Genomic DNA, 13,112 nt, shown 5'->3' on the forward strand with positions numbered 1-13,112 from the left:
TATGAAAAGCCACATCCCCAAAAGCTGCAGTGAGCAGCTCCACTGAGCCTTCATTAGACACTTGCTGTCAGGTAAACTGACCTTGCATGACACTGCAAGCTGCTGCACGCCAGGGCAATTGGCTTCACTGGCACTGCTGGGATTTGCTGGCTCAAGTGCCTGCCCGGGGCCTGTGGAGGGGCAGTGCCAGCCCCTCTGCACAGGGAATGTCCCTGGCTGCTGAGGGCTGCTGGAGAATGCCCTGCCAGCCCCACAAGCACCCTTCCCCGTCTCTCACACTGCATCGAGCGGGGCTCGGCAGGGATGGCAGGGGCTGACTCAGGCTTGCATGTACAAACATTCATGGAACAGATATTTAGTCTGCAAACCATGATTATTAACAGTGAGGTGGAGGAGGGGGGAGGGTCAGGTCTTCCTCTTCTGGAAAGCCAGAAATGCTGGAATACCAGCAGACCCACCTGTACAGGTAATCTGCATGAGCCCACCCAGGCAGGGAGCAGCAGCTTCCTCCCCGTGCCAGGTGCCATCCATCCACCACAGCACGTGGCTTTGGACCCTTGGGAGCTACCAGCCACAGCACTGCAGCTCCAGTATCCTGAACACATCATTCTGCCAGGATCTCACAGGTTGGATACAGCTGCTCTGGGGGTCAGTGTTGTAGGAGAGCTTGGCCTTTCTCACTAAAGAGCTTTGGCAGGTATCGTGCCACAGCCCCAGTCCCAGGGTCCAGTTCCACAGAGCTGCCAGATCTTGGCTCCAGCTGCTCAAGCAGAGCCCAGCACCCTGCCCAGCTCCTCTGCTGAGGACTGGAGAGCTGTCCCCATCAAACTGACCCCATCCACAGGATGCAGCACACGTGCTCCTTGCTAATACACAAGGAATGCACCAGTGCCAGCCTCCAAAGAGCAGTGGTGCTTCTCTCTATCAAAGCAATCCCTGGATGCAACCAAAACTGTTTTAAAATAATATTCATAGTTTCTTCTGCAAATTCAAGCTTGCTTGCTTCCTATCATAATACTAGCATGATGAAAGTAACAACTGAAAAAAAAAAAAAAAGTAGACAATTATTCTTTGTTTGGTTTTGTTTTGTTTTTGTCATCAGTGAATGGTGATTCAGGTTACACCAAGGAACAAGCATGTGAAAGTAAACTTCCTGACAGCTACCAGAGGATTTGGTCCTCAGCATGTGCACATAAATCCCATCAGCTCTTACTGGGAGAGTGCACGTGCACTCTTGTACATTATAAATAAAACACTGATTGCAGTAAAATCAAGAGCCAAATTCCCTCCTTGGAGAAGCGAGAATGGCTCTCACTGAAGCCAGTAGGAATTGCATGTTCACAAGTTTGTGTCAGTGTCTGCAGAGGAAAATTTGGTGCATATTACAGAAAATATTATTTTCTTTTTTTCTTTATTATTTTCTTTGTTTTGGAAGCAAAGAGATGACCTTCACGACAAACGTTCTATTTGCCTGTTACAGGAGAATCAGACAAACACTCATCAAGTCCCGAAGAAATGTGCTATACCTTATTTATGCTGATATCAAGGGCATTTAATCAATTTGTGCTGCAGCAGTTCTCCTGTATCTGTGAGGAAGATCACTGTAAAATTTCAAACCCAAGAAAATAATGAACTGAAATTAGTCATATTAACAATCCCTTTACTGTAATACAATCTCAGAAAAGTCTACTTGTTCGCTGCCCACAGGCAAATAGTTTTTGAAAGGCAAATCCCCCATTCTGTGAGAGCGAGGTGATGAGCCATGCACAGGTGGGCTGGGCCACTGGGCCGCTGGTGCAACCAGAGCCTGAGTGCCACTAGGCAGTGCTGACCTCAACACTGCACCCTCCTGAGACAGCAGACACTTCCCTTTAAGGGTTTTGCTTCCAAATGATCTGCATTAGAATGGCACGGCATAGCACGCGTGGTGTTTCTACTTATGAGGTGTATTCAGCACACGAGAAAGGGCCATGGCAGCACATCTGTTCGGGGTACGTGTTGCTCATATAAGAGGAGAAAACAGTTACCAGTCATTTGTTTTTTAACAACCATTTCGCAAAATGTCTGTTTTGACAGCAGCCTGTTGAGGCCCAGGGGCAGGAGCCCTCATCCTCCCACCCTGCTCCTGGCAGGGCCGCTGGGGCCAGGGGCTGTGTCTGGGCTCAGGGCTGCTGGACACGGCTCTCCCAGCGTGGCCAGAGCAGCTGCAGGTATGCCGGAGAGCAAGGCAAGAAGAAGACAGAAATGCATTTCAGAAATATAAGTCTAGCTACAGCAAGTCCAGAATGTAAAGTAAACGTAAGGTTGATATGTAAAAGCAATTTTTTAAAAAGAAGGAAAAAAGTCAAGTATCTGTCTCAATCTTGTATTGAATTTAAAGAGGCTTCTAAAACCAGTGAATAATTTGCCTGAACAAAGCACTGAAGATTCAGATCTACATTAGCATGCATGTTAGAAACACTAACCCTGCATTTCAAACAAAAACTCAAGCTCATTTTACCTTATGAGTATTTTCATCTTTTTTCTCTTTTATAATTTATTCTCTCAGACTCAGAAATCTAGCTTGACTTTCAAAATTTATTTTAAGTTAGATGTGAAGCTGTTAATGTATTTTTTTTTTTACTTAGTGACTAATGGAGAAAAGTGATGTCTCCTTCCCAAATGTAACCAGTGCTGTTAAGGCTCCACTGCTGCAAAATGAGGTTATCTCCCTGTTACATTTTATAAAACACCATAACTCAGAAAATATCTCCGCTTTCTAAATAAATTCTAATACTTTTTTATCAAAAAGATCAGTTTTCATTCATAGCTTTGGCTATACCAAACCACAACTACAGTCTGCAAGGTGGATATTCAATAAAAACTTCCTGCCCACTTCATTTAGTTATTTCAATTCACCTGGAGAAAGGAAAATTCTGTTCCTAATTGTACCCATTTATCTCAAGACTCCTCTAGTTCCCTCATTTGGCTGCTGCAGACTCAGTTGTTGTGGCCCACAACACATTGTTACTTATAACTAATCTTGTCCTTTGTTTCAAAACAAATGTGGAAATTTTATGTTCTGCAATGAACAAGAAACTGTCATTTCATTATGAGTCAATCTTTGCCTTGTGAGTAATGTAATCATCCCAAATCATGCCAAAACCCCTTCCTACCACACCAAACCAACCCAGAGCAATACCTGGTTTGTTTACCTTTACTGGAGATTGCTGATCAAGTCACTTCATCGTTTAATTTATCTATTTGCTTGTTTCTTACCTCACTTGAGCATTAACACAACTTATTGTGTGGGGAAAAAACTGTGGGCAAAGAGAAGAATTTTTCTGTTTTTTGCAAGTCTGTCATTTGCCCTTGTACACCTTCTAGAGAGGACACGGCGACGGCCTTTGTCCATCCTTCTGGGGTTCCAAATCCACAGTCTTTCTCTGACTCTACATTTCATGCAACTTGTGGCACGGTCCAAGCTGGTCCAAGCAGTGCAGAATCCTTTTCTAATTTTGCCCTGAAATGTCGTTGTTATATTTACCCTCCCCATTCTTCCCAAGCTGCCACGGGCCCTGCGGAGCGCAGGGGGCTCCGTGCACGGCAGGCAGGCGCGGCCTCAGCTCTCAGCCTGGCAGTGACAACAAACACGAAGCGGTCACTGAACCCTCTGTCCTGCCCCGAAATCGCCGCACGAGTCACAGCAGCAGCCACTCGTGGGGGCTCGGGTGCGGCTGTGGCCGCACGGCCCCGGAGAGCGCTCCCCGCAGCCGGGAGGGCCCAGCTGCTCCTCGAGCCGGAGCCTCCCCGAGCTCCCAAAGCTCCTCAAGCTGACCCGAGCTCCCAAAGCTCCCCGAGCTCCCAAAGCTCCCCGAGCTGACCCGAGCTCCCAAAGCTCCCAAAGCTCCCCGAGTTCCCCGAGCTCCCAAAGCTCCCCGAGCTCCCCGAGCTCACCCGAGCTCCCAAAGCTCCTCAAGCTGACCCGAGCTCCCAAAGCTCCCAAAGCTCCCCGAGTTCCCCGAGCTCCCCGAGCTGACCCGAGCTCCCAAAGCTCCCAAAGCTCCCCGAGCTCCCCGAGCTGACCCGAGCTTCTCAAGCTCCCAAAGCTCCCCGAGCTCCCCGAGCTCCCCGAGCTCCTCAAGCTCCCAAAACTCCCCAAGCTCCCCGGGCTCCCAAAGTTCCCAAAGCTCCCCGAGCTCCCCAAGCTCCCGCTGGCCTCCACACGGAACGCGCAGGGGGCTCAGATCTCCTCTAATCAATCCCTTTATCTGCTGCGCTCGCCGTTCCAGAAGAAAGAGATATTAAATAAAATTGAATCAATTCCTGTTACTGCAAGAAACAGAAGATTTAGTATCAATCCAAATTTTGTCTGGAATGGGGGGGGGGTGGGGAACCCAAAGCCACAGCTGCCTTAGGAAAAGCATTCTCCTTTTTCTCCCGAATATTTCTGCCCAGATATCTGAATGCAGCCGCTGGCTAAATCTCCCCCCCCCCCCCCCCCATCCACTTTCAGGTTCACCAGAGCAGTGAGGACTTTTTTAGAGATACCAGGCTTTACAGGCTGCTCCAAAACGGAGGGAAGTGACAGGGGTGTGTATTTACCATTGAAACACACTAATAACATAATTAGTTTAAAAAGAGACATTATAATCCAGCTGTTTTATCATGATATATTACTGATAGTTGGAGAGGGGATGTATGCCTTTGAACTACCTCAAAAATTTAGACCAAAAAATAACAGCCTCAGTTTCTAAACAGAATGCAAAATATTTCTTCTTGTTCTAATAAGTGAAGAAATTTTTGCAATGTATTTCACATCTATGATTATTTTTTTTCCTCAGTTTAGAAGTAAAGCATTATAAATTACACTGCTGTTAATTTAACTGCATATTGCCTATACTGCACAAAGATTTTCCCTATTTTTTCTTTCACGGATCAGCGCAAATCGCGTTTTCCATTGCAATTATTTTGTCCAACGTTATAGCAATTGCAGCAGCAAACCAAAATGTCTCCCCAAATGCTCCAAACGCGTTCCATGGCAGACCCCCGCCTCGCACGGCTCGGGCCCGGGTGGCCGCGGCGGGGCCGGAGCTCGGCGGGCAGCGGGACCCGCGGGGCCAGCGCGGCCACCCCCTGACGTCAGCGGCTGAAACAACAGGCACATTTCCTCCGGGCTCCCGCCCTGGGGACTGCTTCGAGATGCCACAAAATCTCATCGTACGCAGCTTTTGGGGGGGGGGGGGGGGCGATGAGACCGACGGTGCAAGGCTGGTGGGATTTTCAGAAAAATGCCAGAGTATTCCAGTGACTTGGAAAAGCATTTTTAGTGGATGACATAACTTCAATCATTGCTCCATGTCCCGGGCATGTGCTTAGGCTGCTCCTAAGTTTCACCTGGTTTCTGTGTTGTTCCCTAGTGAGGCGCACACAAGGACCAGCGCCCGTCCAGCACAGGGCGAAGGCAGCTGGAGAGATCCCCGGAGCCACACGGCTCTGCCGAGCTCACAGTGCACCCGTGAGCCGAACGGCTCCTCCGTTAAAAATAAAACAGGAACGCTGGAAACACATCAAATCCTGCCCTTAGCAGATTGCTATTGCCCACTGTGCACGCAGCAGAATCCGAGAGCTCTGCTCCCTCCTGCACCGGGCTCTTGCCACATTCCACAGCCCGTGCTCTGCGAGAAATAACAGCCACAAAACCGAGAGACACTCACTGGCGGCAAGCTCTTGTTATATTTTGGATCAAAAACGCAACTGAACTGAGAAACATCAGCCTCAGTGTTACGCTGGCGTGAAAGCATTCCCAAAATCTGGAGAGGGCAAGGCTTCCCCGCAGCACCGAGGCTCCATGGGGTTTCCTTTCCTTCCTGCGAAGAACGTGTTACTCCGAGCTGCCTGCACAGCAAAACTGAGCCCAGCCACCGACAAGAAAAGACTCAAAAATTAAGAACAGAAATAAAAATAGTGGGTCTTTTTTAATAGCATCCAAAAGTGATACTAAAACAATACCTGACACATCTAAAAGAACAAAAGCCTGAATATTTCTCTTTCTCACCCTAAGCAAAACTTAGAACGCATTAATGAAAAATTAGGAAATAGCAGCTGTGGGTGTTTGCTATCTGGTCCCTTGAATACAAACCTCTTTTAGAGCCTTTATTTCCAAAACTAAAACAGGAATACAGATCTTTCTATAAATTATATTAATTGCTTACATATGAAATACATATCCTGGAACAGTTATTTGTCATAACATATATATTTTTTTTTTTTACTATCAGCAAGAACTAGGGCAAATTGTTATATAACACTGAGCAGTGAGAGAAATACAAACCAGAAAAGCACAGTCACATGAAAAAAAAAAAGTAAATACACAAATGGAAAAGAAATGTAGCATTTCAAAATACTAAGGTTTTGTAGTAGAAAGCACTGTTATCAGTGATACAGTAAGTAAATTCACTTAAGCAAAGAACCAAAATACAACTACCACAAGCCTTCTATTTTTGAAAAAAAACAAAACATTAATTCTGAAGGTTTTACTTTGTCAGAAAGAAAACTTCATTTAAAGAAAAAAACCCCACAGTGTAAGGTTCCAAAAGTGCGCCAATCTGGCAACGTTCTAATTAAAATTCAAAGAGATTCTGATTAACTGGGGTTTGTGAAAGTCAGCCTTCCCTGATGCCACTGCTCTGGGATTTTTTTTTCTTAAAATCCTTGCCATCAAATGCACCTGACCCTCAAAATCCTAAATTTTAGCAAAATAAGTACTTTGCATTAACTTAAAACATCAGAATGTACTCATGGCAAGAATGTGTTGAATTCCTTTTTTAAAAAGAGACCAAAATACATGCCCAGCTTATCCCACTGACCTACTGATGATATTTTTGTGATAAATTACATTTATCAGGCACCTCTGAGTACTTCAAACTGGGCTTGGGCTACTAATCCACCTCCCCCAGGACTTGCTGTAACATTCCAAGCATAAGGGTAGCTTCACACAGCCAACGTTTTTCTTAAAAAAAGAAAAAGAAATAAGAAAAAGAAAAACTGCTTTCACCCTTCCCCCTAATGTGAAATGCCCTCACCCAAAGATGGGCAGCAATCATTCCTGACCCAGGGAAAGGTGTAAGGTCTGATATCTGACCCATCAGAAGCTTGCTTTCATTAGAAAGATGAGACACCATTTTCCCAAAGATATATACACAGCACTTGATTATAGTCCTGGGAGTTCTGGAGAAATCTGACCTTTAAAATTACATTACTACGTACAGAAAAATCTATTTAGGGCAAATTTCAGGAACTGAGATATTTAAGTAAACTTTAGTCTCCTTTTTTTAAAAAAAAAAAATTAATTATTTTTTCCCAGATATCTGTGAATAGGACTCAGGATAACAAAAAGCATCTGATATTACTGATCCCTGTCTTCATCCGTACCGGTTCTGTTCCATCTCACTAGCCCAAGGCATTCTCACTGAGCACACAGGCATTTCCCATGCCGGTGTTCCAGCACTGGCTGTGTCCCCTCGCTGGAGCTGTCTCTCACAGCTCGCTCATGGCTTCACTGCCCACGGTCTGATGGATAAAACTGACCCTCTGTGCTGCACAGCCCAGGGCCACTTGCACGGACACACAGCTATTTTTATCCTCTAGCTACCATAAACGAGTATTTCTCCAGCTCTGAAAGGACACACAATCCGTGTCAGCACAGTTTCACATGTTTGCTCTTTTGGGCTAATAAAATCTCAGAGAAAACAATTTTTGATTTAGCGTGTCTCCCCTCCCCTTCCCGTGAGCCGCTGCCGCTGTCAGTCCTCGGGGGCACACACAGCAGGGCACCATGTCATGTCACACTAGGTGCTGGGATTCAACAAAGGCCAACATGTTGATATCTTTTTATTGCTCGGCAGCCTGGTTACCCCATTTTCCCCCTCAACAATTGGAGGCTTTTGGAAACACGGGAAGTTCTGAAGCAGTAACAATTCTGTTTTCAGTCAGAAAAGTATTTTTGTTTTACAAAGCGATAGTGTCTGACCTTGCTTTTTAGGTCCCTGAGTACAATTCTTTATTTTACAGAAACTAAAGCTGGGGAAGTAGAAAGTACATTTATTTGAAATGAATGTAAATATTTACATTGCCAAATAATGGGGTTTTTAGGTAGCCTGAAGACTATTCGATATTCTTTACTCATTAACAAAAAAATATATAAGGTGTTACTACCTACAAAAAAGGAAGTTTCATCAATTTACAACCACGGGTACCATAGGGTGGTTTATTTTGTGTAAAAATGAAAAGCAAAGCCCGTGGACGGGCTCCCTAAACCGGGCACGAGAAAACCCTAAAGGTGCCGCAGCCCCACAAGGGCGGGACGGCGGCAGCCCACGGGCAAGCCTTGAATTATTCGCATGCACCGTGCCCGGGCTATGGAGGACTCTCTGGGAGCTAGTGAGAGCTGCAGCATGAAATAACATGTTTTGTTGTAATTCCTAAACAGGGGGACATTTATCTGGGCCATTTATACAAGAGTTATAACCCTCACAATATTTATACTCAGCATGTCATGTTAGCATTTACTACCCGTTTCCATGGAGATGGATTTTCATGCTGTAGCTATGAAATGCACATTGTTGCCACTAAGCCACTTCAGGCCTTTCTGGATGCCTGCTGAATGCCTGACAAAAGTTGATGCAAACCAATAGTTGTTGTTCTTTGTTTGTTGCCAGACTTCTAGCAGAGCCATATTATGTCCTAGTGATTGAAATGCCCATGTTCGCCCCCCTCCCGGCACAAAAAGGATCCTCAATTTAGGTGACAAGCATGAAGTGGGCTTCTGCAGGGGAGGGCGGCCCGGCGCGGGGCCGGGCTCCGTCCCTGCCGCGGCGGGGGCCGCTCCCAACAGCGCCTGACATTTGGGGATAAAGCCGGAATAAGAGAGAGCGCGGGCAACGGCGGGGCCGGGGCCGTGGCCAGGCTCAGAGCCGGGCTTCTCCCGCCGCTGCCCCGCTCCCTCGGCCGGGCCCCGCCGCGCCCGACGGCCGCTCCACCGGGCCGGGCCGGCCCGCAGCCCCGGCGAGCCCCGGCCCCGCCACCGGGCAGCGGCATCGGCCGTTCTGCGGGCCGGCCGGCGCTGGGGCTGCCCTCGGGCCTCTCGGAGCGGCTCCGGGGCAGCGGGCGGCGGCGAGACGGGACTTGCGGCGGGCAGGAGAGTGCCGCGGGACGGCTCTGAGTGCGGCTCCGCCTGAGCAGCCCGGGCCGGGCCGCCCCATCACCGTCCCGTCCGACAGCGCCGCACGGTACCGGACCGCGGCGGGCCCGGGGCGGGGGGCAGCGCCCTGCCTGGTCGGACGCCGCGGCTCGGTGTCTTCGGTCCCGTTCGTGCCCGCCGCGCAGCCTACTTCGGGGTCCCCTCTCACCAGGGCCGCCACCCGTAGCGGTGAGCCCGGTGCCGGGCTGCCCCGCTCCGCCGGGCACGGGGTGCGGCCCAATCGGGAGCACGCCCGGCGTCCGCCGCTCGCCCCGGGCCGGGCCGGGTCGCCCCGGCGGGACCCCCGCCGCCCCCCGCGCCCTTACTGTTGGTAGTCCTGCTTGCAGTAGAGCTTGCGGTCCCGGAAGTAGCAGCTGGTGGTGAGCGCCTGCTGGCACGCGGCGCACTGTAGGCACTCCTCATGCCAGGAGGACTCGTTCACCCGCATCAGGAACCGGTCCGAGATGGGCCGCTGGCAGCCCTCGCAGACGGCCTGGTGCTGGCACTCCGACCCTGCAACGGCAGACGGCGGCGTCAGGCGCCGGCCCTGGCCCCACCTGGCCCCGCTCCCAGCCCCGACACGACCCGGCCCCGCTATCCGGTCCCCGTCCCGGGCAGCGCAAGCCCGCCCGGCCCAGCCGGTTGGTAACACCGAGCTCGACGGCTACCGCCGGTCCCGCGCCCCGCACCGGTCAGGGGCTGAGCGGCCGCATCCCGCATCGCACTGGCCGGGCCCCTCGGCGCGCAGCTTCGGGCACCGAGCGGTGCGCGGGGTCGCTTTCGGCGTAGTCGAGAAGCGACCGGCAACTCACCCAGCAGCACTCCCAGCGTGGCCGGCCCCGAGCGCAAGGGGTGGTCTTCCATTTTAATGCCGTCCAGCATCTTGGCGCAGTCCGGTGGGCCTCGCGGGAAGCACCTCTCCAAGGATTCGGGAGCCGTCGCGATGTCCATGAGCGGCGGCGCGGCCCGGCGCTCCGGGCGGCGGGAAGAGGCGCTGCCGGGCGGCGGGGCCAGCTCAGCCCCGCGTCGGGCCGGGCACGGGGACACTCTGCGGCCGGGAGGAAGGAGTCGCTTTTATTTTTATCTGGAAGACATGAGGAGCGTTTCCTGCCCGGGCTTCCAGAGACGGGGGGCAGAGGCAGGAGCCGGCGCCGCCGCCCATGGGGCCGCCCCGCTACACGGACGCGCACATGCCGCGCACACGGCGCCGGGCAGCCGCGGTGTCACCTGCTCGCCGGCAGCGCCGGACCCACGCCCTGCTTGGCGCGGAGGGCCCTCCCGGGGCGGGCCGTGCCGGGCGGAGCGCGGGCGCGGCGGGCCGGGCGGGGCACGGGGCTCCCGGCGCTCCCAGCCCCTGAGCCGTGCGGCGGCCCGAGGAGCCGCGCCGTTTAGAGCAGGGGCCGCGGCGGAGGAACACACCCCCCGGCGCCTCACCCCTCCTCAAACTTGCTGACATTTGAACTCCATTGGTGCGCGGCGTATCGCTGCGCCGCGGTGATCCGTCTCCTCGACGTCAAATAGTGCCCTGGCCCCGCCGGGCCCCCGCGGCCCCTGAAGCGCGGCGGCGCCCGGGGCGGCCGGCTCCGTGCACCCCGGGGCAGCCGAGCGGTGCGGGCAGCGCGGGCCCGGGTCGCGCCCCCGCGAGCCGCGGACGGGGACAGAGATCTTGGCTACTGAGGGTGGCGCATGAGCGGGGCCCCGGCTGCTCGGCTCCCCGGTCCGCGCCCCGCGCCGCTCCCGGCCCGACGGCGGCTCTTGGCTCCTGCCCTGTCCGGGGTAGGTAGCAGCGCGCGTCCAGCGCCGGGCCGCGGGCAGGTGGAGGCAGGAGCCTCCCTCGGGCCGCCCGGCACCGGCGGGGATGCGGGCCTGTCCCGCGGGCGGGCACGCGGGACGGGGCACCGAGGACTGCACCGCGAACGCCCTTGTTTCGAGGGACGGCTCCGAACCGTCAGGCCGGGGCTGCCAGCGGCAAAGCTCGGGCGGAGCAGCGCCCGAGGGCTGCGGCTGCTTCTGTGGCGGCGGAGCCCGTGGGCGCTCCGCAGCAGCGCTGCCCGCTCGCGTTGCTCGCTGGCGCTTCTGAACGTGCAGGGCTCGGTGCGGTGTGCGGCACGTGCGTGTGCGGGACAGCCCCGTCCAAGCTCACCGCACCGGGATTCCCTCTGAGGGAAAAACCCACGGGAAAGGCGATCCTGCATGGAGCGCCGGACCCCGCGCAGCCGGCTACCCTTTTGTGATTTTTATATTTGTTCGATTTTGTTTGTATCTTTGCTTGCTTTTTTTCAACCGATACCGTTAAAAATCTAAATATGAGGAAAGGAAAATCCAGGAAAGATTCTCCGCAAAGATTCTTAATGTGACCCGTGATGTGCCATGACCCTGCCAAAAGAAAGAGTTTATTTTGTAATGCTCCCAAAATATTGATACTTAATAAGCAGGACGAGTGTTAACTTGAATTACTTAATGCTTCTATTTTGTGGGTCTTAAGATAAAACTTATTTTTATGCCGTTTTCCTACGGAAAAAATATTTGAAATAAATTCGTCACTGTGTTTTAGTAAATTATTTTGGAAAAGGTTTTCAGTAATAGAGCTCCTTTGTTTTTGTTCTAGACAGTAGAAATCGGAAAATCTTTGTCGTTAATATAGAAAAAATAATATATGGTTATTTAATTCTGAGATCAAGATAAAGGCTGCTAAGATTTCACAGTTCAATCAGTGGCGCAAAAGCTGCTCGTTCACATTAATTTTTTGTGTCCCCTTCCTATTTTCACGTAAGGATTGGGAGTTCTTCATCACACAAGGCTTCCGTCAAATAATCTTCAATAATTATCTTCTACAAAAAAGCCCCTGTTCCGCAGGAGTTTTCATAAATTCTCGCTATAAAAAAAAAAAAAAAAAAACAACCCAACGAAAAAAAAACCAAAACAACACCACAACTCCTCAAAACCCAACGAAAAGGCGGCTCTGAGCAGCGGGACTGGGAAGCAGAGAGAAAGTCTCTAGCCCTGCACCCGCAGCAGTGATTCCAGCTTTGTTCGTGGGCTTTTACTCGCAAATATCACACTAAAGGTTTGTTGCTTCTCTCCGTGTGTGTATACGAGCACTGCGCCGGGTAATTGTTATTCTCGCTCCTGCCCCGAAAACAATTCGATGAGGTGTTATATAGGTTTATATAATGCTTTTAACGAAAAACGAAATGCAATTAAAACACCCACGCGCAAAACCATCACAGAAATAAACCCAAACCAGACTAAGCAGCCCCACCTCCCCGCGGCTTCCTTCGAATTGTCCTTTTATTTGCAAGGCAAGTCTCTTTGTTGTGAGTTAAATTTGAGAGTCGAACAAGAAACGCAGCCGGTCCCAATCCTTCTCAAACGAGGCAGGAGGAAGGAACCATCGGGATAACTAAAAACGGCCGAGCCCTCTGCACCGACTCCCGCACCGGCCCGTCGGTCCCGCTCGGTGCGCACGCCCGCGGTCACCGGAGCTGCGGGGAGCGGGAGCGGGACAGAACCGAGCGGATCCCGGGAGGACCGCGGGCGTCTCCGCACGAGGGAACGGGGACGCCGGGCTTTCTCCGCATAAGCGGGCGGTGCCGGCGGACGCGTGGGTGTCCGCGCAGTCTGTCTGTGCACATTCCCGGCTGCCTGGACGCGTATTTTCCCCAGTACCGACGGGCCCCGCCCGCTCCCTTGCTGAGGTGGGCACGACCATTGGGGTGCCCGGATCCCCGCAGGCTGCGGTTTGCTGCGGGCCGTACGGTCCGGTCGTACGGCGAGTGTTGTCCCGTGAAGTGTGCGGCCGGGGCCGTGCGGGCAGGGCTGCCAGGGGCGGGGGGCGCGGCCCGGCCGGGCTGACCCCGGCTCGCCGGGCCCGGTGCCCGGTGCGGCGGGG

The 13,112-nt window shown here is 52.3% G+C and overlaps 1 protein-coding gene across 1 annotated transcript in view; it reads right to left on the reverse strand.

Moving 5' to 3' along the window:
* LMX1B (LIM homeobox transcription factor 1 beta) overlaps positions 1 to 10,588 on the reverse strand; it is an 83,962-nt gene extending 73,374 nt beyond the window's left edge. Inside the window, exons 1-2 of the mRNA XM_058853988.1 lie at positions 10,033 to 10,588; positions 9,547 to 9,733 (exon numbers count right to left, since the gene is read on the reverse strand). Of these exons, the coding sequence (XP_058709971.1) occupies positions 9,547 to 9,733; positions 10,033 to 10,171 (326 nt within the window). The 5' untranslated portion in view covers positions 10,172 to 10,588. The remainder of the gene's footprint in view (positions 1 to 9,546; positions 9,734 to 10,032) is intronic.
* Between the last annotated feature and the right edge of the window lie 2,524 nt (positions 10,589 to 13,112).

Source organism: Poecile atricapillus, chromosome 20, assembly GCF_030490865.1.
Source record: "Poecile atricapillus isolate bPoeAtr1 chromosome 20, bPoeAtr1.hap1, whole genome shotgun sequence".
Taxonomy (NCBI): Eukaryota; Metazoa; Chordata; class Aves; order Passeriformes; family Paridae; genus Poecile; species Poecile atricapillus.